The 23,621-nt window shown below is 48.1% G+C and overlaps 7 protein-coding genes across 9 annotated transcripts; 2 read left to right on the forward strand and 5 right to left on the reverse strand.

Annotated features, from left to right (window-relative positions):
• The first annotated feature begins 1,413 nt into the window (after window positions 1-1,413).
• Window positions 1,414-10,052, forward strand: LOC117899192 (cadherin-89D). The gene is made up of 11 exons (XM_034809054.1): window positions 1,414-1,449; window positions 1,925-3,012; window positions 3,076-4,036; window positions 4,093-4,265; window positions 4,330-7,446; window positions 7,992-8,060; window positions 8,153-8,389; window positions 8,755-9,060; window positions 9,124-9,282; window positions 9,354-9,572; window positions 9,632-10,052. The coding sequence occupies exons 1-11, from the start codon at window positions 1,414-1,416 to the stop codon at window positions 9,960-9,962; spliced, it is 6,696 nt and encodes a 2,231-aa protein (XP_034664945.1). The 3' UTR covers window positions 9,963-10,052.
• Window positions 2,320-23,588, forward strand: LOC117898607. The gene is made up of 3 exons (XM_034808157.1): window positions 2,320-2,325; window positions 20,527-21,184; window positions 22,904-23,588. Exons 2-3 carry the CDS (start codon window positions 20,553-20,555, stop codon window positions 23,571-23,573), a joined length of 1,302 nt encoding a protein of 433 aa, XP_034664048.1. The 5' UTR covers window positions 2,320-2,325; window positions 20,527-20,552; the 3' UTR covers window positions 23,574-23,588.
• Window positions 9,992-10,724, reverse strand: LOC117898601 (glutathione S-transferase 1-1-like). The gene has a single exon (XM_034808150.1). It carries the CDS (start codon window positions 10,680-10,682, stop codon window positions 10,053-10,055), a length of 630 nt encoding a protein of 209 aa, XP_034664041.1. The 5' UTR covers window positions 10,683-10,724; the 3' UTR covers window positions 9,992-10,052.
• On the reverse strand, window positions 11,411-12,341 carry LOC117898595 (glutathione S-transferase 1-1-like). 2 transcript variants are annotated; one of them, XM_034808142.1, is made up of 2 exons: window positions 12,196-12,341; window positions 11,411-12,137 (listed from the first exon to the last, which is right to left on the reverse strand). In XM_034808142.1, exon 2 carries the CDS (start codon window positions 12,121-12,123, stop codon window positions 11,470-11,472), a length of 654 nt encoding a protein of 217 aa, XP_034664033.1. In that variant the 5' UTR covers window positions 12,124-12,137; window positions 12,196-12,341; the 3' UTR covers window positions 11,411-11,469. The 2 variants fall into 2 exon arrangements, with proteins under 2 accessions (XP_034664033.1, XP_034664034.1); XM_034808143.1 differs by having other exon boundaries at window positions 12,191-12,257.
• Window positions 12,457-15,580, reverse strand: LOC117899193 (glutathione S-transferase T2-like). Its single transcript, XM_034809056.1, has 4 exons — window positions 15,484-15,580; window positions 14,762-15,425; window positions 14,626-14,680; window positions 12,457-13,241 (listed from the first exon to the last, which is right to left on the reverse strand). The coding sequence occupies exons 2-4, from the start codon at window positions 15,409-15,411 to the stop codon at window positions 12,594-12,596; spliced, it is 1,353 nt and encodes a 450-aa protein (XP_034664947.1). The 5' UTR covers window positions 15,412-15,425; window positions 15,484-15,580; the 3' UTR covers window positions 12,457-12,593.
• Window positions 16,793-18,070, reverse strand: LOC117898600 (glutathione S-transferase 1-1). 2 transcript variants are annotated; one of them, XM_034808149.1, is made up of 3 exons: window positions 17,939-17,988; window positions 17,873-17,884; window positions 16,793-17,588 (listed from the first exon to the last, which is right to left on the reverse strand). In XM_034808149.1, exon 3 carries the CDS (start codon window positions 17,586-17,588, stop codon window positions 16,959-16,961), a length of 630 nt encoding a protein of 209 aa, XP_034664040.1. In that variant the 5' UTR covers window positions 17,873-17,884; window positions 17,939-17,988; the 3' UTR covers window positions 16,793-16,958. The 2 variants fall into 2 exon arrangements, with proteins under 2 accessions (XP_034664040.1, XP_034664039.1); XM_034808148.1 differs by lacking the exon at window positions 17,873-17,884 and having other exon boundaries at window positions 16,793-17,595; window positions 17,943-18,070.
• Window positions 21,787-22,527, reverse strand: LOC117898597 (glutathione S-transferase D5-like). The gene has a single exon (XM_034808144.1). It carries the CDS (start codon window positions 22,478-22,480, stop codon window positions 21,842-21,844), a length of 639 nt encoding a protein of 212 aa, XP_034664035.1. The 5' UTR covers window positions 22,481-22,527; the 3' UTR covers window positions 21,787-21,841.
• Window positions 23,589-23,621: the final 33 nt, after the last annotated feature.

Genomic DNA, 23,621 nt, shown 5'->3' on the forward strand with positions numbered 1-23,621 from the left:
GATGTGGAATAGTGCATATGAGTTGCTCGTATAATTTTCTGCTTTATGAGAACAATGGGAATGACATTTATGTTGTGGGAAATGAGCTGGGGCACCGTTACGAAAAGTATTCAATCTTGAAAGTGTTTAGTGGCATCGAGGAGAGGCAGCGAACTCATTATTAAGTGTACACTCGAGTGGAATTATGTGATTGGGAAACATTTGCATTGGCAGTGTGTGGAAATACATATAACGCATGGATATGACACAGGAATAAGATTATTTAAAGCGATTATCTATTAATATGAGCTAAACAAATAAGTGAAAAGATTAGACATACAAATTCTCAACGGAAATCGTGGTAGTGGCGCAGCTGAACTCCTTTTGAGACATTTCTGGGCTTCCAAATGGAACAAGTGATACCTTTTTGGAGAGCTTGGAATGTTGGAATTGGAAACCCGATGAGATTCCGTTACATTTGCAGTTCATCTTCTTTTTATGACTTTAGACAACACACACATAAAATCTGTTGTGCATTTTAGTGCTGGGTTTAGGCATCTTAAGAAAAATCTTAAAAAACAAAAGAAGTTCATTTAGAAAAGCTACAATCAATAAGCTGAATATACAGTGATTGAGCATATTTATGAAAGATATTAGAGGACATAGCGGCCCTTACTTTGGTTCTTGGAATACAAAATAAACGATTGCTCGAACCCGAAAGGGTTACTAGAGAGGGAGGCTTACAGCTCGACTAAAAACTAAAGGGCAGCAGTTATAAAGTAACTAAAAAGTAACTAACCAACTAATGATAACTCAGTATTATATTTAACACAATTGAACATAAAAATTAGACTGGAAATTTGTCTTAGAAACTGCTTTAAGACTTCAAAATTGGATTATGAGCAGACATAGAAATATTTTCTAAACGAAATTCAATTTTTAAATGTGCACACAGTGCCGGATGCAGGATTTTATTCGTGTTCTAATTAATGCAATAAAAGTACAGCCTAAAATATGCACACACTCAAAATTAATATTCTGGCATACAATATCTGCAGCTGCATCTGCATCGGCTTGTCTGATTCTGCTTGATGGAATGCCATGGCGGCATCAGAGCTTCATATCATGTCTAAGTATCTGAGGGAAAACCCTGCAGCCAGCAGTTCTCACCGCAGTGGGCCAGAAACTGCAAGTAAATAATAGAAATTGCGAACTCAAATTACAACTGCAATAAGCAGCAGCAGCGGCAGCAACAAAAAATGGAATAAGACCAAGCCGCAAATAAAACAATAAACAAGCAAAGGCCTACAAGGGGCCTGCGACAGCCTCAACAGATGAAGAAGATTTCACTGCAGACTGCAGCCAACAATGATAATTTTCCAGCGTAGTGGATGCACCGAAAAAAACTGAAAGAAAGAAAACTAAAGTGGAGAAATGTCAGCAAGCCAGGCAGAGTCAGTCAGTCAGTCAGTAAGCCAGGGAGACGGACGGACGACAGGGACAGCCCCTTGTCACTTGGTACGCATTTGGTTGCCTTTGGCAGGCAGCAAACAGCACAAAAAAAAGGTCTTAATTATGTCATGAGGGTGGGAACGGCAGGCAGCAAATAATTTGCAAAGAGCTGCCTGGCAATCAGCGCCAGCACCGCGACGGGGCAGACGGGGCAGACACTTGAATGCATGTGGAAAAGTGTTGCAACTGCACATGAAAATCGCTGCGGAATGGGCCACGCGACAAAACGTAGAAAGTTTTTCGGTTTGGCGCCAGTTCTCCCTGCCCCGCCCCGCCCCGCCCCGCCCCACGCTTCGCTTCGCACGTCGCCGCCGCCGCCTTGTGGCGATTTCCCAATTGTTGTTCCGTTTTTGGTTCTCAGCGTGATGCAAATTTGCATGCCCAAACCCACAGCACCAACAATTTGTCAACGTTGTTGCTGTTTCCTTTTTAGTTTTTACTTTTTTTCCTCTGTCCAATCTCTGACGGTCTTCGCTCTTGCTCCACTTTAGGCAGCTCCGGCAGTTGTGCCTTTCACACGGTCGACGGTGTGTCGGCGGAAAGCGAAGGTGTCCGCTTCATTCGACTGCGCGAAGATGCCCAAGTGGGCAAGGAGATACTCCGCGTGCAGGCCTATCCGCGCGCCACGGCAGCGCTCAAGGGCGCCGATGCCAGCGGCGATCACAAGTACTTCAATCTGACGGAGCACAATGCCACCACGCTGGTGGTTAGTCTGGCCCGTTCGCTGGAGCGACTCGTGGATCGGGATGTGCCGCGGAATCTGCTCAAGTTTCGCATACTCTGCGCCGGCAAGCAGGACAAGCTGGAGGAGGGCAGCTACCTGTCCATCACGGTGTACATCGAGGATGTGAATGACAATGCCCCGGAGTTCCTCAATGTGCCCTACGTCGTGGATGTCGATGAGAACACGTCCGTGGAGAGCATCGTGTTTGAGGGTGTGCAAGCGTTCGATCGCGATAAGCCGAATACCCCCAACTCGGAGGTGCACTTCAGCATGTCCACCGTGCCGGAGCAGCTGTCCGGCGATGGCAGTCCGTACTTTGCGCTCAAGAGTCCCCACCGACCGCTGCTCATCCTCAAGCGAGAGCTGGATTTTGACAGCGGCATTCGGCAGTTTAAGCTGCCAATTTTCGCCTGGGATCGTGGCACACCCGCCAACCAGGCCAACACCACCATCACGATCAATGTGCGCGACGTGGACGACCTGCCGCCCAAGTTCACCGAGGGCGTCTATCGCACAAGGATCAACGAGTTCCACCCGATGACGGGTGTGCCCGTGCGCATTCCCCTGTACTTTGCCCCACCCATCATGGCCTTCGACCAGGACTCGCTGAATGCGACGCTCGTCTATGAGATCATATCGGGCAATGAGCGGCAGCTGTTCCGCGTCAATCCCCACAACGGGGTGATGTATCTGCAGAAGGAGATCGATCTGGAGGAGGAGAGTTTGCCGGGCAACACCTTCGTGCTGCAGCTGGAGGCGCGGCAGAAGGATAATCCTCTGAAGAAGGCTCTGGCGCGGTGAGTGGGAAATCTCTGAGGGCTTCTGGCAGTCAGAAATGATTGATTATTCTCCATTTGCAGCATCGAAGTGGAAGTCCTCGATCTGAACGACAATGTGCCCGAGTTTGAGGCCGATTTCTACAACATTTCCATTGTGGAGAACCTGCCCACGGGCTTCAGTGTGCTGCAGGTGAATGCCATCGATCGGGATCAGGGCGAGAACTCGGAGTTTCTGTACAATCTCGTGGAGACCAAGGAGGCCACGGGCGCCTTTCGCATTGACTCACGCACGGGCTGGATCACGGTCCGGGATGATCGACTGCTCGATCGTGAGCAGCGCCGATCGATTCAGCTGAATGTGGAGGCTCTGGAGCGCAATCCCTCGTACCTGGATGACAAGCACCTCAAGAAGCCGGGCCCGAGTCGCGTGCAGGTGGAGATTACGCTGCTGGACACGAACGACAACACGCCCAAGTTCGAGCACGGAAATTTGTACGAGTTCAAGGTGCCCATAACAGCGCCCACGGGTTATGTCATCGGCCAGGTGGCAGCCAACGATCCGGACGATGGACCCAACGGGCAGCTGCTGTACGAGCTGCAGCGTCCCAAGGGCAGCGGCTACATCCCTTTCCGGCTGGACAACAAGAACGGAACCATCTTCGTGGGTGGACCACTCCGACGCGGAAGGATTGCCGTGTTCGTGGAGGCCAGTGATCAGCCCACCAATCCCTCGGAGCGACGCTTCTCGCTGGCCGTCATCACCATTGAAGTTTATGCCACGATCGATGATCAGGCCATAGATTTTGTGGGCGCTCCGTACGAGTTCTGGGTGGGCGCCAGCACACCGCTGGGCACCTCGGTGGGGCAGGTGCGCACTTCGCTGATCTACGAGGGCGAGGATGAGATTATGTACGATCTGCTGCACACCTACTCGGAGGGTGTGCCCTTTGCCATCGAGGAGCGTTCGGGCATCATCACTGTCATAAGAGAGTTGTCCGAGTTTAGCAGAAAAGTTTACAACTTCGAAGCGGTGGCGAATTATGTGAGTTCACTTTAAGCTGTGTCCTGTATAGCTTTTCCTTACGTTTTCTTTGCCAGCTCTTTGCCAACTCCACGCAGTCCTTGGTCATGTCACGCAGCTCCTCGGGGCTGACCACAGCAGCGGCACCCACCGCAGCGGAGCTCAGCGATGAGGGCGTGCTCATCACCAATCTGACGATACACATTGTACACAAACCCGAGCAGAAGGTGCCGCTGCGACCTGTCATAGAGTGAGTAACACCACGGGCAACAGCCTCAACGCTGGCGCTAATCTGTCTCCTCCTTCTCCTGCAGAGAGATCAACATGAACATCATCAATTTCCACGTGGAGGAGAATGTTGTGGGCGGCATCATTGGCCAGCTGCTGTACAAGAATGGCATAAATCTGGTGAACAACGAGCTGGGCAGCTACCGCGAGCTGCCCTCGGATGTGGGCAACCTGACCATGGGCAGCCGCTTCCGCAGTCGCAATCGCAGCCGCAGTCGCAGCTCGAAGACCAAGCGGCGGCTGCCGCGTCGCCTCGTGGGTGACTCCAATGTGAAGCTGCGCTACATCATTGCCAACCAGCAGGAGGTGGTGAACAAGATCTCCATCACGGAGGATGGCACGCTGCTCACGCTGATTGGACTCGATCGAGAGCAACAACCCAGCTACGAGCTGACGGTGATTGTGGAGTACAGCACGGGTCTGGTGAGCGGCGCCGGCATCTACCAGGTGAACATCAAGGTGGACGATGTCAACGACAATGCGCCCAAGTTCAATGCCTTGACCTATGTGGGTCTGATCAACGAGAATTGTGCCGCGGGCACGGAGCTGTCCATGAACCATGCCATACACATACAGGACGCTGACGAGGGCGCCAATGCGGAGTTCCGTGTGCAGCTGCAGGGCGAGTACAGCGAGGAGTTCAGCATTGAGTACGTGAACGGCAGCGCGGGGAACAGCAGCCAGCACAAGCTGCCACCCACCACGGGCGCATTTAATATCTTCAACCTCACGGACCAGTGGAACGATGAGTTCAAGTACCAGGAGCTGCACACCACCTTCATGCAGTCCAACTTCAAGCTGAGCTCCGGCCCCTACTTCCGCATCAGCTACACGGGCAAGCGCGGCCTGGACCGGGAGAAGCAGCAGCTGTACAACCTGAAGCTGATTGCCGCGGACAGCGGCGGGTTGTCGGGCTATGCCCATCTGACTGTACTCGTGGCGGATGTCAACGACAATGCGCCCATCTTTGAGCGCATTTCGGTGTTCAAGGACTCGCGCCTGGAGATACGCGAGTACACGACGGACATGGAGATTTACTTTGTGGAGAGCTCCAGCGGCATGGCCGCGCCTCAGGCCACAGCTGCCATGATGCTGGCCCCGCCGCCCTATCACATTCCTGGCTCCCCGCGGCTGCACATGGACAGGGAGCGGGCAGTGGCAGCTCCAGTCGGGATTGGGGTGGTGGGCCGAGCCAAGTCGCGTCGTCGCATGGTGCGTGCCCTGCCCAACAAGTGTCCGCTCTTTGCCATCTACGAGGACACGCCCATTGGGGCGAAACTGCTGCAGCTGAGTGCCAGCGATGAGGACTTTGGCCGCAATGCGCAGCTCCACTACGAGCTGCTGGGGGAGCAGGTGGAGCGCTCGCCGGGCATGCCGCTGCTCAGGGTGCAGGGTGTGCGGCACTTCACGATGGACAAGCTGAGCGGGGAGCTGTCGGTGAACTTTCCGCTGGCGGCCAACATTGAAATCTGGCTGAATCTGAGCGTGACCGACATCGATGGCCTCAAGGACACCACCTGCCTGCGCTTCACCGTCATGGACGTGAACAACCACGCGCCGACATTCAGGAAGTCCTGGTACAGCTTCGACACCCCCGAGGGCGACTACAAGGACAGTGTGCTGGGCCAGCTGATGGCCATTGACATGGACTACGGCGAGAATGCCAACATCACGTACAGCCTGAGCGACCTCACGCTGCCCTTTGCCATCAAGCCCGCCTCGGGGGTGCTGAAGATCAACGGGCAGCTGGACCGGGAGCTGCGCGACAAGTACAGCTTCCAGGTGGTGGCCACCGACAATGCGGCGACGGTGCTGCAGCGCCTGTCCAGCAGCGTGGATGTGGAGGTGAATGTGCTGGACATCAACGACAATCGGCCCGAGTTCATTGGCTACGATGACCAGACCAAGGCCGTGAAGTACTGGCCAAATGTGGCGGATCGCACGCTCATGCTGCCCGTCTACAAGGCGTATCTGGATCGCAGCACACAGCCGGGCACCTTTGTGCGGCAACTGACGGCCATCGACAAGGACAATGTGGGCAATGGCAACGGGCTGGTGCTGTACTCCATGCGGCACCAGGAGGGTGTGCAGCCGCTCTTCCAAATCGACTCGCGGGATGGCACCATCAGCACGGTGTCCCGCATCAACGGCTACAACGATTACGAGCACCTGAATGTCTCTGTGATTGCCTCGGATGTGGGCAGCCCCTCGCTCTCGGCCACCGCTGTGGTGATTGTCAATCTGCAGGGTCAGGCGGTGACCGATCCACCGAAGCCAACGCCCAAGCCCGAGCCACCCGCCAATGTGAGCATCTTCCAGCACGCCTACTACGAGGTGAAGCTGGCCGAGAACAATGAGGCGCCGCTGGAGGTGATGCGTCTGAATCTCAGTGCGGGACTCAATTCGGAGCACTACCGCTGGTCGCTGTGGCTGGAGGAGGGCCTGGACGAGACTGATGCACATCCCCCCTTCGAGTATGATGCCAAGAATATGCTGCTCTACGCACTGAAGTCCTTCGATCGGGAGCACATTTCCCGCTATCAGCTGAGGATACGCGCGGATCGCCTCAGCAGGGAGGCGCGCAACTTTGCCCGCGTCTCCTACCCCGTGGTGGATGAGCGCATCGAAGGACTGTCGCTCAACGAGTGCCGCATCCTGGTGCACATCACCGATGAGAATGACAATGCGCCGCGTTTCCGTGCCAACGGGCAGCCCATTGTGGCAGTGTTGCCGCAGAGCGCGAGCTTTGGCTATCCAGTGACCCGCGTGCAAGCCAGCGACGCAGATGAGGGTCTCAATTCGGAGATACGCTACCGTCTGCTGAACGAGCCGACGCGTCTCTTTGGCATCGATGAGACGACCGGCAATATACGGCTGCTGGGCGATCTGCCACGCGATGAGCATCTGTATGGCTTCGATGTGAAGGCCACCGATCGCCTGGGCGCCGACGATGGGCGCAGCGGCATTGTCAATGTTTTTGTCTACATCATCGATGAGTCGAAGCAGGTGCGTCTGGTGGTCGCAGGCAAACCCGTGGAGGTGGAGCGTCGCATTGAGGGTCTCATGGAGGCGCTAAGCTCAGCAATTGGCAGGGATGTGCGTGTGAGATTGCTGGAGCCACACGCGAATGCACTGGAGCCAGCGTAAGTACAATTACGGTTTTTATTTGACTAAAGCAGAAGTTTGGCAACGTCGTATCGTATTCTTTGTGCATAGAAAAAGGCATTTGGCAGCGAAGTCGGCACACAGCGTAAAAGCTTCGCGTGGCTTTGCCTATGCAGAGAGAACTGTGCTAAAGCCGCTTGTAAACGGTGCATCGGAGAGCACGTGAAGCTTTCATGGGAATATGTGTGGCTGCATGTTTTTTTTACACGCTGCAGCATTTTGCCTGCAGCTTTGATCATACACAGGGCAGAAAGAGACAAACATAGCCGGAAAGCTCAAAGCACATGAATCAGTTTGGTGTTCTGTGCAGAGTTTGTAATTGTGTGCATGAAATGAGCTTGCAAACGGCAGCCGAAGCTTCGTTGACAAGCAGCTAAGTAACCGCAGAAAATACTTGTTAAAAATATGCAAATAGAGATGCAATAATTACCAAGAAAAGACTGCGATCTTAGAGCTTGGCTTCCCCAAATCGAATCCACTTTGTCAGCTTATCGTTGATCGTTTTTAACTGTTTCTTCTACAGCACCAATGCCTACATTTACGCCGTTGATCCCCACACAAATGCCATTGTCGAAATGGAACAGCTGCAGGAGTAAGTCTCCCTCCCACTCTTTCCCCCAACCAATAACCGCATTAAAGCTCACAAATTTATACCACATTGATGTTCTCTCTGCGTGCTTGCAGCTCCTTGGCGGGCCTACAGCTGGATGCACTGCAGCTGCAGCAGCAGAAAGTCGATGGCAGCAAGTCAATGCCGCGCATTATCGAATTGGCCGAGTTTGGGCAGGCGGCACGACCCACCCACGCCACCGCAGCCAGTTTCATGGGTGGACTGGAATTTGTGACCGTCTTGCTGCTGGTTTTGATCACACTGGGGGCACTGTTCTCCGCCTGCTGCTATCTGTGCATGCGCCAGAAACGGTAAAGAATCAAAAGACTGCTCCCAAGATGCATCCAGTGTTAGCCATAGTCTATAGTCTGTAGTAACTAGGAGTAGCCTTAAGCTTGAGGCATTTTTAATGCTTGCAATAAATCTTTAGATGATTGCAATTTCATGTGGCTCTGCTTTGGTTGTTGTTGCTCTGTTGGGGCTCTTGTTGATGCTTGGCAAACCGGCTTCACTGTCCCCCAGGCCTCTCCTTTCCGATTAAATTATAACGGTAAAAAACAACAAACACAACAACCAAAGCAGGCAACATGAGGCAATTAGATGAGGCAGAAGCTGCGTTGACAACTGCAACTCAAATGGCAATGATTGCCACTCTAAATCGAATGTCTCTCTGCAGCCGCCTCTGGTCACAGCGCGACTTTGCTGCCTCGGATGCCGGCCTCACATACACCATAGCCGGCATTGGCTCCTCTGCCCGTGGCCAGAAGCAGCGACGCCAACGTCCGCAGCGACACACGCAGCGCTGCAGCAAGGGCAGCAGCGGGCAGCGGCCAACGAGCGCCTTCATGCCCGAGTCGGTGTGCTCCTCGGCGCAGACACAGTCGACGGCGACGGCAACGGAGAAACTGGAGCAGCAGTTGCATCATCATCACCAGCAACAGGCTCTGGCCACGCAGCAGCAGCATCATCAGTACCTGAACGAGTAAGCAGCCCCAAACGGGTTTCCATTCTATCTATGAATCGAGCAAACTCCTCTCATCCTCAGGCAGCAGCGACAGCGAGAATATATTGATGTGCCGCTGCCCAAGTCCATTGCCAAGGCAGCGGCAGCAGCAGCAGCCGCAGCAGCCACCGATGCCAACATTGGCACAGGCAGCACTCCATTTGTGCTCAAATATAATGCCTGTCAGCCAGTGAACAATTTGTGAGTGGAGAATGCACCAAGACATGACTGGGTCAACCCATAACCAACACCTTTTTGCTCTCAAATTGCAGAAACAACTATGAAACGTCGCTGTTCTCGCTGCACTCGACGGGCCAGGACTCGGGTGTGGAGTTCCTGAGCAGCCGCGAGCTGTACGAAACCTCGCCGGACTCGTTTCAGCACAGCGGCGGCTCGAAGCGCCTCAATAATCCCGAAGTACTTTGTCCCAGACATGCCAAGGCCCACCTAGAGCTACGACAGCAGCAACAGTTGCCCAACACGGACAGCAGGTGAGTGGCGCAGTAAAAATAAACTCTCGATCATTGAATCGATCCTGTCGCTGTTTCAGCGACACCTACGAGGATTCCCTGAAGACCGATGAACCGCTGGTGGCGCACAATTGTCGCACCGGGAGCTGTGAGCATCGCCAGCATCACCATTCGCAGCAGCAGCAGCACAATCCCCACTATCAGAACACACGCTTCGAGAAGCGCTCCTGTGTGCGACACTCGTTCTCCGGCGTCAAGGATGACCTGATGCAGAGCTCGCCACAGATCTCGCTGCGCCCGCGTGGCCATGCGCTGCGCAACTCCATGAACGATCTGGAGCAGCGGCTGCACAACCTGGAGCAGTCCTTTCAGCGACCGCTCGAGTTCAGCAAATCGAATTCGCTCTTCTAGTTGATACGTAAACCAAGTGCAATCTTTAGTCTAGTTAAGTTTAGCTTAGATGTTTATTCCTAAGAACCAAGTGCAATAAACCGAACCCAATCAGTTGTCAAAGTATTTGCGGAACTCCAGGCAACCAGTCCAATTGATGACCCAGCCGGGCGTGACCTCCTTGACCTGCTCGTACCACTTGGCCACATTGGAGTACCGCTTGTAGTTGAAGCCCGCCACATCGAAGGTGGACACAGTGGCCAAGAGCGCAATGTCAGCCAGGCTGTAGTCGCCAGCTGCATAGCTTTGTCCCTCGAGGAGCGCGTTGAAGATCTCGAAGGCAGATTCGATTTTCTTGTAGGACTCCGCATTGGGCGCCTGCTTCTGGAAGATCTGCGGGTAGTAGTAGTCGGCAAAGCTCTTGTGGAGCGTTCCCATATCGAAGTACAGACGCTGATTGATCAGTGCCTGTTTCTGTGTGTCCTTGGGAAAGAGCTTGTCATCCTGTCCGTGCTTCTCCACGAGATACACCATAATGGCACGCGACTCCCACAGGGCAAAGCCATTGTCATTCAGTGTCGGTATCGTGTGCTGTGGATTGATCTTCAGATATTCCGGCTTGAACTGATCCCCGGCACGCGTGTTGACAACAATCTTCTTATCGAATTCCACGCCAAGGGCCTTGGCGGTCATAAGAACTGAACGGCAGGGCGCAGATCCGGGTCTGTAGTAGAAATCCATTTCTGTGTGATGAAAGAAGCTCTGAAAATGCGTTCAAACAAACAAACAAATAAGCAAACAAATCGGACAAATACGAATAGTTAATCACTTTCTTTTGTGCCGAAAGTACTCCGTGAATTCAATGACATAACAGCTCATGATGAGCATGCAAAAAATACCCAAACAAAAATGTTTATTCGCCCCATGGAACTTACGAGAAATTAGCTGTGTAGCTGCTATTGTGTGCCGGGAGCTCTATTAACCGCCAGCCACGTTCAAAAACTGAATATCGCTCCAGCGGTTAGGCAGTATTTTATAGGCAAAAGGCAAACACACAAAGAAGATAACCAAAAAGTGAAAAAAACTGAAAAAAAACCTAAAAATATAATTTCGCTGATGGTTCAATTAGGTTGAGGTGATAATTGAGAAATATTTTGGCTGGGCGATTAAACCGGTTTGATCACAGACAGAGAGAGAACAAAAATATTAAAGGGAAAAATGACTTTCAAACTGAAACTGATTCCAGTCCGAAAAAAAAATTGAGAGATGGAAAAACTTAAGGCCATAAAACATGTCTAAACACCGAAATGTTTTCAAGTGTTTTTTTTGTGCCCTGGCTGCTTATCTGGAAATCTTTTATACTTACTCTATAACACTATCTTATCGGTGTACCTACCCCAGTCCATAGAAATTGTTTGAGGTTGTGTACCTTTCACAATTTCACAACAGTTCCAATCGTGCTTATCATGTTTGGGAAGTCATTGACATATTCCTGATGCAACTTTATTGCTAACTCAAAACAAACGTCTTACTTCTTCAACATTTCCGACAAATGCAAATCTTTGAGGTAGAGACAACCCTCCCAGTTCTCCTTCCAGCCGGGCATGACCTTCTTGGCATTCTCGTACCATCGGACCACATTCGAGAACTTTCTGAAATCATATTCCGAGACCTCGAAAGTGGAAACGGTGGCCACGAGCGCAAAATCAGCGATTGTCAGCTTGTTCGCTGCCGCATACTGCTGCCCCTCCAATAGGGTGTTGAGCTGCCCAAAGGCCGCATCGATCTTCTTGTAGTTTTCGGGGTCTGCCGGCTTCTTGACTTCCTCAAAACATTGCGGATAGTAGTAGTACACATAGCTCTGGAAGAGTGTGCCCAAATCGAAGAAGAGGCGTTGGTTGACCACAGCCCTTTGCTGGGGATCCTTGGGGTACAGCGAATCGTCCTTGCCGTACTTCTCCACCAAGTAAATGAGTATGGCCCTCGACTCCCACACGGCAAAGTCACCATCCACGAGCGTTGGAATCGTGTGCAGCGGATTAATCTTAATAAATTCCGGCTTTAGTTGCTCGCCAGCGTTCAGGTCAACCTTCTTTTTGTTGAGCTCCACACCCAATGCCTTGGCAGTCATAAGAATGGAACGGCAGGGTGACGAGTACAACATGTAGTAAAAGTCCAACATAATTGTGTAGAAATCTGTAAGATTTTTGATTTATGTTTTACTATCGGAACTATGTTTTTCTTTCCACTTTACTTTTTTTTCTCGTTTTGCGAGTCTTCTTTATTGATGATTTCCTGCTGGCTCTCGCTTAGAATTCAAACTGTGCCATAGCCGGCATCTGCTTGAGCTTTTATAGCAAACGAAAGCTCGGAATTTGGCAATTTAAGAGAGATAGCGCGCAGAGAGCCGTAACTGTTCGCAATTGCATTTCTCGACACCCACACACACACGCACACAATAAAGAACATTTCTCAGTTGTTGTTTTGTTGCATTCAAAAAAGTAACACTCATTTAATGCGAATAAATTATTTTCAATTTGCAAATGGACACACTCCAATTTGGAATTGTTTTGTAACGTGAATAAATATTAGATGAAATATATTTATGTGTAGTGTAAAAACTCGAATATCAGGCAGGTGTTTAGGTTTAACTTATTCAAAGTATTTCTTGAACTCCAGGCAGCCGGCCCAGTTCTCATCCCAGCCGGGGGTGACCTTCTTGGCGTTCTCGTACCACTTGTTCACATTGGCGTACTTCTTGATGTCGAACTTGGCCACCTCGAAGGTGGACACAGTGGCCAAGAGCGCAATATCAGCCAGGCTGTAGTCGCCAGCTGCATAGGTTTGTCCCTCGAGGAGCGCGTTGAAGATCTCGAAGGCAGATTCGATTTTCTTGTAGGACTCCGCATTGGGCGCCTGCTTCAGGAAGATCTGCGGGTAATAGTAGTCGGCTAAACTCTTGTAGAGCGTTCCCATATCGAAGTACAGACGCTGATTGATCAGTGCCTGTTTCTGTGTGTCCTTGGGAAAGAGCTTGTCATGCTGTCCGTGCTTCTCCACGAGATACACCATAATGGCACGCGACTCCCACAGGGCAAAGCCATTGTCATTCAGTGTCGGTATCGTGTGCTGTGGATTGATCTTCAGATATTCCGGCTTGAACTGATCCCCGCCACGGGTGTTGAGAAAAATCTTCTTATCGAATTCCACGCCAAGGGCCTTGGCGGTCATAAGAACTGAACGGCAGGGCGCAGATCCGGGTTTGTAGTATAAATCCATTTCTGTGTGATGGAAAAAGTTCTGAAAGTGCGTTCAAACAAACAAACAAATAAGCAAACAAATCGGACAAATACGAATAGTTAATCACTTTCTTTTGTGCCGAAAGTACTCCGTGAATTCAATGACATAACAGCCCATGATGAGCAAGCAAAAAATAACCAAACAAAAATGTTTATTCGCCCCATGGAACTTACGAGAAATTAGCTGTGTAGCTGCTATTGTGTGCCGGGAGCTCTATTAACCGCCAGCCACGTTCAAAAACTGAATATCGCTCCAGCGGTAAGGCAGTATTTTATATGCAAAAGGCAAACACACAAAAATTGAAAAACAAACGAGAAGGGACGTGTGAGACGCTTCTTACGCGTCACAACTTTTATAGCCGGTACTCAGTACTAAATCTGTACCTTAACGGTTTTTTTTTTATTTAAAATTTTTCTTGATCTGTCATCTACATCTACAGCACTTCTCACGCCAACTCGCTCCTTTAGCTCGCCACCCTCTCTCAGGGCCAAACACTGCAGAGTCACGGCAGAGGACGAGGCAGAGGTACGGCAGAGGACGAGGCAGAGGTACGGCAGAGGCAGAGGCCGCACACTGCGCGAAGCAGAGTGTGAAAGAGAGAATGTGCAAAAAACAAATATAAGCTGCGGGACGGGGTGGCAAATTAATTTTTTCATTGTGGCTATAATAATGATCCAATCGAATCTCAATTTAGTGATCTGATAGATATGGTCATTCCCTACGGAATGGCGTTGTTAGTTTTCTTTTATCTTCAAAATTTTAGGTTTGGGAGCCCTTTTGCGGGGCACTAGGGGGCGGGGCTCATTTTTGAAATACACTTGTAACAGTGTGAGCATACAGAAGCCTGGATGGTGGCTCTAGCTCTTATAGTCTCTGAGATCCAGGCGCTCATAAGGACGGACGGACGGACGGACAGACAGACATGGCCCAATCAACTCGGCTATTGATGCTGATCAAGAATATATATATACTTTATGGGGTCGGAAACGTTTCCTTCTGTGCGTTACATACAACCGTTATTCCCCACAAATACAATATACCCTATTTACTATTCGAGTACCGGGTATAAAAACCTAAAAATACAATTTCGCTGATGGTTCAATTAGGTTGAAGTGATAATTGACAAATATTTTGGCTGGGCGATTAAACCGGTTTGATCACAGACAGAGAGAGAACAAAAATATTAAAGGGAAAAATGACTTTCAAACTGAAACTGATTCCAGTAGGAAAAAAACTTGAGAGTAGGAAAAACTTAGGACCATAAAACAACACTGTTTTCAAGTGTTTTTTTTTTTTTGTTATTTGTTAGTTATTTTGTGGCCTGGTTGCTTATCTGGAAATCTTTTATACTTACACTATAACCCTATCGCATCGGTGTACCTACCCCAGCTCCTAGAAATTGTTTGAGGTTGTGTACCTTTGACAATTTCACAACAGTTCTAATCGTGCTTATCATGTTCGAGAAGTCATTGACATACTCCTGATGCAACTTTATTGCTAACTCAATATAAATGTCTTACTTCTTCAACAAATCCGACAAATACAAATCTTTGTAGTACACACAACCCTCCCAGTTCTCCTTCCAGCCGGGGATGACCTTCTTGGCATTCTCGTACCAGCGGACCACATTCGAGAACTTTTTGAAATCATATTCCGTAATCTCGAACGTGGAAACGGTTGCCAGGAGTGCAACATCAGCGATTGTCAGCTTGTTCGCTGCCGCATACTGCTGCCCCTCCAATAAGGTGTTGAGCTGCCCAAAGGCCACATCGATCTTCTTGAAGTTTTCGGGATTTGCCGGCTTCTTGACTTCGTCAAACAATTGCGGATAATAGTAGTCCATATAGCTCTGGTAGAGTATGCCCAAATCGAAGAAGAGGCGCTGATTGACCACAGCCTTTTGCTGGGGATCCTTGGGGTACAGCGAATCGTCCTTGCCGTACTTCTCCACCAAGTAAATGAGTATGGCCCTCGACTCCCACACGGCAAAGTCACCATCCACGAGTGTTGGAATCGTGTGTAGCGGATTGATCTTGAGAAATTCCGGCTTCAGATGCTCGCCAGCGTCAAGGTCAACCTTCTTTTTGTTCAGCTCCACACCCAATGCCTTGGCAGTCATAAGAATGGAACGGCAGGGTGCCGAGTATAGCATGTAGTAAAAGTCCAACATAATGGTGTGGAAATCTGTAAGATTTTTTATTTATTTTTTCCTAAGGGAACTATGTTTTTCTTTTCACTTTACTTGTTGTTCTCTGCTGATCTTCTTTATTGATGATTTCCTGCTCGCTCTCGCTCGCAATTCAAACTGTGCCATAGCCGGCATTTGCTAGTGCTTTTATAGCAAACGAAAGCTTTTGCACACGCCCTTTTGCAATTTAAGAGAGATAAGCCCACAGAGCCGTAACTGTTTGCATTTACATTTCTCTACACCCACAAACACACACGCGCACACATACACAATTAAGAACATTTTTATACCCGGTACTCGAAGAGTAAATAGAGTATTTGTGGGGAATAAAGGACTTTTGTAACGCACAGAAGGAAACGTTTCCGACCCCATAAAGTATTTAAATTCTTGATCAGCATCAATAGCCGAGTCGATTGAGCCATGTCTGTCTGCCTGTCCATCCGTCTGTCCGTCCAGTACTCAGAGACTATAAAGCTAGAGCAACCAAATTTTTCATCTAGACTTCTGTATGCTCACACTGTTACAAGTGCATTTCCAAAATGAGCCCCGTCCCCTTCCTTCCCCTTCCTAAATAGGAAATTATATTTTTAGGTTTTTATACCCGGTACTCGAATAGTAAATAGGGTATATTGTATTTGTGGGGAATAACGGTTGTATGTAACGCACAGAAGGAAACGTTTCCGACCCCATAAAGTATATATGTATTCTTGATCAGCATCAATGGCCGAATTGATTGGGCCATGTCTGTCTGTCCGTCCGTCCATCCGTCCTTATGAGCGCCTGGATCTCAGATTCTATAAGAGCTAGAGCAACCATCCAGACTTCTGTATGCTCACACTGTTACAAGTGTATTTCAAAAATGAGCCCCGTCCCCTTCCATCCCCAAAAAGGGCAAAAACCTCCCCAACCTACAATTTTAAAGATAAAAAAACTAACAACGCCATTCTATAGGGAATGACCATATCTATCAGATCTCCCAATTGGGATCCGATTGGATCATTATTATAGCCAGAATATAGAAACAGAAAAGAAATAATTTCCAGTGGCTAAACCCACCCCGTCCCGCAGCTTGTATTTGTTTTTTGCACATTCTCTCTTTCACACTCTGCTTCGCGCAGTGTGCGGCCTCTGCCTCTGCCTCTACCGTGACTCTGCAGTGTGTGGATCTAGGGGAGGGGGGCGAGCTAAAAGATTGTGTTGGCGTGAGAAGTGTTGTAGATGTACATAGATTACAGATGAAGGAAAAATGGAAAATTTAACCAAAAAAACCGCTAAGGTACAGATGTAGTACTGACTACCGGGTATCAATGTTGTGACACGTAAGAAGCGTCTCCCACGTCCCTTCTCGTTTGTTGTTGTTTTGTTGCATTCAAAAAAGTGAACACTCATTTAATGCGAATAAATTATTTTCAATTTGCAAATGGACACACTCCAATTTGGAATTGTTTTGTAACGTGAATAAATATTAGATCAAATATATTTATGTGTAGTGTAAAAACTCGAATATCAGGCAGGTGTTTAGGTTTAACTTATTCAAAGTATTTCTTGAACTCCAGGCAGCCGGCCCAGTTCTCATCCCAGCCGGGGGTGACCTTCTTGGCGTTCTCGTACCACTTATTCACATTGGCGTACTTCTTGATGTCGAACTTGGCCACCTCGAAGGTGGACACAGTGGCGACCAGAGCAATGTCGGCGACGGTGAGCGAGTCGCCAGCAGCGTACTCCTGTCCCTCCAGGAAGGTGTTCAGGAACTCGAAGGCAGTCTCGATCTTCTTGAATGCCTCGGGATCTGCGGGCGCCTTGGCGAACACCTGGGGGTAGTAGTAGTTGGCGAAGCTCTGGTACAGCGTTCCCATATCGAAGTACAGACGCTGGTTGATCACGGCGCGCTTCTTGGGGCACTTGGGGTACAGAGAATCGGTTTTGCCGTACTTCTCCACCAGGTAGACCTGAATGGCGCGCGACTCCCACAGGGCGAAGCCGTTGTCCACCAGAGTGGGAATGGTGTGCTGCGGGTTGATCTTCACAAACTCGGGCTTCAGATGCTCTCCGGCCTGCAGATTGAGCAGCTTCTTGTTCAGCTCAACACCGACGGCCTTGGCGGTCATGATCACCGAGCGGCAGGGCGAGGAGCCGGGCAAGTAGTAGAAATCAGCCATGTTTTTCCTATAATAAAAAACACACAAAACAGAACTGGTCAGCAAAGAATAGAACAGAAACGAAAAGAACAGCGAAAAGATATTCAGCAATTACAGTAGACACGCTCTATAATTTCAGTTTCAGACAAAGGCAAGGCATTAATTGGTCGGCGATTATAAAAATTCACTTGGTAAATTACTCCCATGGAAGTCATGGGCACACTGATGACGATGATGTCATAAATAGTCATAGCCAAGCTCCAACAATTCCTTCGTTTTCATATTTCTTTTGCAAATTGTTCCTTATTTTTTTTTTTGCCACTCGAACTAACACACACACACACAAACAGATAGTGGGATTGGATGGAAACTTACAGTTGTTTGTTTGTTGGAGAATCACCGAAGCACACTGTACCAAAATTCACAATTTTCTGAACACACTTCGCGGAGGCAGTCAGCTTTTATAGCCTACGAGAGCGAGCCCAGGCCGGCAAACCAGCGCTGTTTGTCGTCTCATTGGTGGGTTTGCGGGGGGTTGACTGGGTGGGGAGTCACCGTAAAGAGAAACAGCCGCAAGTTGTTTTTCGTGTCTGCTATATACACACGCAACACATTCTCTCATACACACGTATTTATGTATGTATGTACATATGTATGTATATTTGATGAATGTATAACGTTGGCTGAGTGAATAAAAAGAGCTTGACATACGAGCACGAATGTGTGCCTGTTAGGTGTTTGTGCATTTACGTAGGCGTGGCTGCCTCCTTTTGCCTGCAGCTGCCACAGAAAGCTGCAACTTTCTAATGATCCGATCCCATAGCGGAACGTGGCTCTTGCTCTTCTTTTTCGCCTCTCTCTTTGTCTCTTTTCTCTCTTAGCATTGCTTTGCGCGGTTCTTTTATCTCTCTCTCATCTCATTTATTACTGTTCTGTTGAGCAAACATCTGTGTTCGGTGGAACAAATGCAAATTTTCGCTTGAAAATAAACACTTTTATCGAGTGCACAAAATGTGAAAAACAAAAGGCAAAAAAAAAACTGAGCACGAAGCAAACAACAAACGAGATAAGAGTCCATATGCCGGCCGGCTGGCAAACACTCATTTCTGACAGCCGCCACACACAGCAACACACCAACCAGCAACAGTTGGCAGAAATTCCCAAGTAAAGTGGTTTGCCTGTACCTACTGTACTTTTACCATATATGTATGCACAAGCCAATACATGCTCATGGGTCGGTGTTTACTGCATAAATAAATCATGCAAAAATGGAATTAGCCAAACGTTTAGCCTTGATATTGAATGGACTGTGACTCATGCCACTGGGCTAGTTAGTTAGACCCACTAGAGGGTTGTCCAAATTAAAAGTCATTCCGAACACGTAGTCTCTTATCGATTGATAGTCACCCGTTAGTCATATGTATGCCAAAGGGACATGCAAACTTTGTATTAGAGAGTCACATTGGTTTCAAATTATTCTGTAATTATTCCATTAATGGCCACAAGAGAAAAATGTGATGGCCTCTTAGTTGTACATATTTTTACATTTAGGTAAAATGTTTTGGGGACCTTGGCTATTGTTGTGGCTATAGTACATAATCACAGATAAATAAAATAGATTGTTGCTTAGTAAAAATCAATGGAAAACCGACCCAAAACCTTTTCTACCCCTTGCAGAGGCTAATGTAGTTGGGAAATGTGTTTCTAAATCTATAATTGAGCCATAATCTAGATTTGTTTTTTGTCCGTAGAGTACACCCACTTCGGATTTCATGAAATGTTATTTTCCAAAGACAGACACCACCTCTAGAACGTTCCCCGATAACTTGCTGGGGGTGGATAGGTGGTGGACAGTCTCTCTTATCATTTTCGTAACCGGGAATATCATCCATCAGCATGACCGGCAAAAAGATTCAATAACAAAACATTAAAGAGGCAGCACACATATTTCGCGAGGGAGCGACACGTCACTCGACGACTGCGGCAAACTAATTTCTCTTAATTGAGTTCCAGAATAATCCGACTCTTAGTTGTGAAATTGCTAAAGGGAATTCGTTGTGCGTACACCTACGGCATAAACTATGTACATATGTAAATATATGTACATATGTATACATAGTTTATACATACATACTTAAACGTAAAACCCCAAAACCCCTAGAACTTACTCATTCGGATAGAATTGGGAAATACAATACGCTGAATCATGTGAAACAAAAAACATAAACAATGGAAGTTCGCCACTAACTGGTTTGTAGCCGGCCCAAAATTGTAGCGTAAAATGTAGAGAAAGGTCACAGCAGACCAAGAGAACCAGTTGGACAGCATTCAACAAGATGTACATATGCGTCACAGGTACGCGGCCACAAACAAAAAAGGAAAGGAAATGCAAAGAAACAAACCAAACGAAAGAGAGTGCAAGAGATGCGAAAATGAAGAGCACAAATCTGCGAAAGAGAAACGTTGGAAGCTTAAAAAGCTTTATCTAAAACATAAAGACATAGGCGTGTATGGTGTGAGGAGAGCAGAGTGTGTGCTTTGCTGAATATCATTTAAACCACTTGATGCTTATATTTCTATTGTGTGCAGCTGCGTTGCTGTTTGCCTAAATAAATACTGAACTTTGCAGTTAATTAGCGCTAGTTGTCCTACCACATAAAGTGGCCAATAGTTGCTATGTTCAAAAATCTACATCTAATCACGACAAGCCTAGAAGAAATGTACTCATTTGGGTAATTTTCTATGCCCCCTAAGCTTTCCCCAACAAACCAACGAATAATCACCATGATGAGCACTTTTTCATTGAAGCGTCGGGTGGGTACTTATGAGCGAATATCAGCCAAACAAAAAAACAAACGAACGCGTTGACATGAGTAATATTGTACATAATTCTGCTATATATAAGGGTTTGTCTGCCAGTCGCAAGTCAGTTTACTTTTCCCTCTTCAGCGAGCAACAGTTAAAAACACACATAAATATCTGAACATGGATTTCTATTATATGCCGGGTGGAAGTGGTTGCCGTACCGTCATCATGACAGCCAAGTCACTGGGTGTGGAGCTGAACAAGAAGCTCCTGAACACCATGAAGGGGGAGCAACTGGCTCCTGAATTCGTCAAGATCAATCCACAGCACACCATTCCCACGCTGGTGGACAACGGCTTCGCCATTTGGGAGTCGCGTGTCATTGCCACCTACCTGGTGGAGAAGTACGGCAAGGATGACTCCCTCTACCCCAAGGATCCCCAGAAGCGTGCCGTCGTCAATCAGCGCCTCTACTTCGATCTGAGCACCCTGTACGATTCCTTTGCCAAGTACTATTACCCATATTTCCAAACCGGCAAACCTGGCGATGCTGAGGCACTGAAGAAGGTGGAAAACGCCTTCGATTTCCTCAACACCTTCCTGGAGGGACAGACCTATGTGGCTGGCAGCCAGCTAACCGTTGCGGACATTGCCATCCTGGCGACAGTCTCGACCTTCGATATTGTCGAATTCGATTTGAAGAAGTACCCGAATGTGGACAAGTGGTACGCAAATGCCAAGAAGGTGACTCCCGGCTGGGATGAGAACTGGGATGGCTTGCTGCAGCTGAAGAAAATTATCGAAGAAATGACGTCTAAGGCAAAGTAAATTCGAAATCAATTGTATATTATTTATGTAAATTAAAAACAGCTAAGAGTACTCATGTATATTCATGCTTTAATGGTTTATTTCTGGGTCAAATTCTATACCATTTACGAGTGGGTCTTTTACTTATCTTATCTGCCTGGTAGATGGCCTAGTAAATCCTCTCTTGACTCACAGGAGCTCTGAGGCTTTTTATAACAGTTTGCACATAAAAACGCTTGAACTATTTCCACGCATCAAGGCTGATCGTTCAAATGGAATTAAATCAGATATAGATAAGTTTTGTGAGTGGAAAAATGTTTACAAATTTACTGATTGGAAAAATTGTAAGTGGAAAAATATGATAGCGTTCTATTAAATGTCCCCACCTTATCTTAGATGCAAAAATAACCCATAAAGGTTGGTTGGAGAAAAAATAATGTATTTATTTGTGTACTTCCAACAACATGGTTCATCGCTGCTGAATAATTTTAATCATCGATGAAAACTACAAGTTTCGATTTTATGTCGTCCTAAATCAACATTAAGTATCCGCGAACAAAATTATCATAATTTCAATGCCTTCAATTAATTTATATGTTACAAATATTTATTTTACTCATTTGAAAAACATTAACTAACAATTATATAAGCTCTTAATCCTTCTAAGGCTGTAGGAAGGGTTTCATGGCTAGAAGGTCTGGCAGGGTCTCCTCCCAGCCGGGCGTCACTTTCTTGGCATTTGCGTACCACTTGGCCACATTCGGATACTTTGCCAAGTCGAAATCCACCACTTCGACTGTGGAGATAGTAGACAGAATGGAAATGTCCGCAATGGTGAGATTGCTGCCAGCCACATAGACTTGTCCCTCCAGGAAGGTGTTGAGTAACTCAAATCCAGTTTCGAGCTTCTTAAAGGCCTCTGGGGGACCGAACTTGCCAGTGTGCAGAAATTTGTAGTAGTAGCTGGAGAAACCGTCGTACAGAGTGGCCAAATCGAAGAAGAGACGCTGGTTGACCAGAGCCCGCTTTTGAGGATCCTTGGGGTAGAGAGAGTCATCCTTGCCGTACTTCTCCGCCAGATAAATGAGAATGGCACGCGACTCCCACAGGACGAATCCATCGTCAACAAGGGTGGGAATGATGTGTTGTGGGTTGATCTTGATGAACTCTGGTTTCAGTTGTTCCCGTGCCATGACATTCACGACCGTTTTGTTCAGGTCCACTCCGACAGCCTTGGCAGTCATGACCACAGCCCGACTGGCACCGGGGCTGGGCATGTAGTAAAGATCCAACGTGGGCATTGCGATTGTTCCGTGTTACTCGTAGGGATTGGGAAAGTGAACTGCCTGAGGGCTATCAGAACAACTCCCTTATATACCAAAACAATGCAGAATATCTGTGAAATTTGTTGGTCATTTATCAACATCAAATTAATTACTAAACGGCGATTGACAACCCAACAATGCAAATTCATAGGTGGACAGTGGCAAGGGCGAGTAAAATATGTTCCTCCTATAATTCAGGAAATTATATTAAAGTGGCAACAGACACTTTTGATGTTTGTTATTATCGGAGTGACTATACGAGTGCAAGTTGTATCTGTACGAGTAGTCCGATCGATATGATTTCGGGTACCGCGTAGCTATGTTTAGATGTAGCGGGAAAGCTCTCTTGGAAAGCTTTGCTACAAAAGCTGGTTGTTTGTTTGTCATTCAGTTTAGTAGCAGAACGTTCCCAGCAGCTGCCACAAGCGTTGTCATGGATTTCTACTATCACCAGGGCTCGGCGCCTTGTCGCTCCGTCATTATGATAGCCAAGGCATTGGGTGTGGACCTTAATCCAAAGTTCTGCAACATCTTGGCGGGGGAACAGCTGAAGCCCGAGTTTGTGAAGCTTAATCCTCAGCACACAATTCCCACCATCGTGGACGAAGGATTCGTGCTTTGGGAGTCGCGCGCCATCCTCATTTATCTGGTGGAGAAGTACGGCAAGGAGGACGACTCCCTCTACCCCGCAGATCCCCAGCAGCGAGCTCTGATCAACCAACGCCTGTACTTCGACATGGGCGTCCTGTTTCAAAGCTTCTATCAGGCCGTCTTCCCGCAGATCGTGACCAAAAAGCCACCCACTGCAGAGGCAATGGAGAAAGTGGAGAAGGCCTTTGTGCTGCTGAACACCTTCCTGGAGGAGGATGAGTTTGTGGCGGGCCCTACTCTGACTGTGGCCGACATCTCCATTCTGGCCATTGTCTCCACCTTCGAAGTGGTGGACTATGACATCAGCCAGTATCCGAATGTGGCCAAGTGGTACGCGAAGGTCAAGGAGGTCACACCCGGCTGGGCGGAGAACTGGGAAGGTGTGCAGTGGTTAAAAAACTATATGCAGTCCAGTTAAGAGTGACTCGTGCATGATATTATCATACTGTCAATTGTATTTATTTAT

This window comes from Drosophila subobscura, chromosome O, assembly GCF_008121235.1.
Source record: "Drosophila subobscura isolate 14011-0131.10 chromosome O, UCBerk_Dsub_1.0, whole genome shotgun sequence".
Lineage (NCBI taxonomy): Eukaryota > Metazoa > Arthropoda > Insecta > Diptera > Drosophilidae > Drosophila > Drosophila subobscura.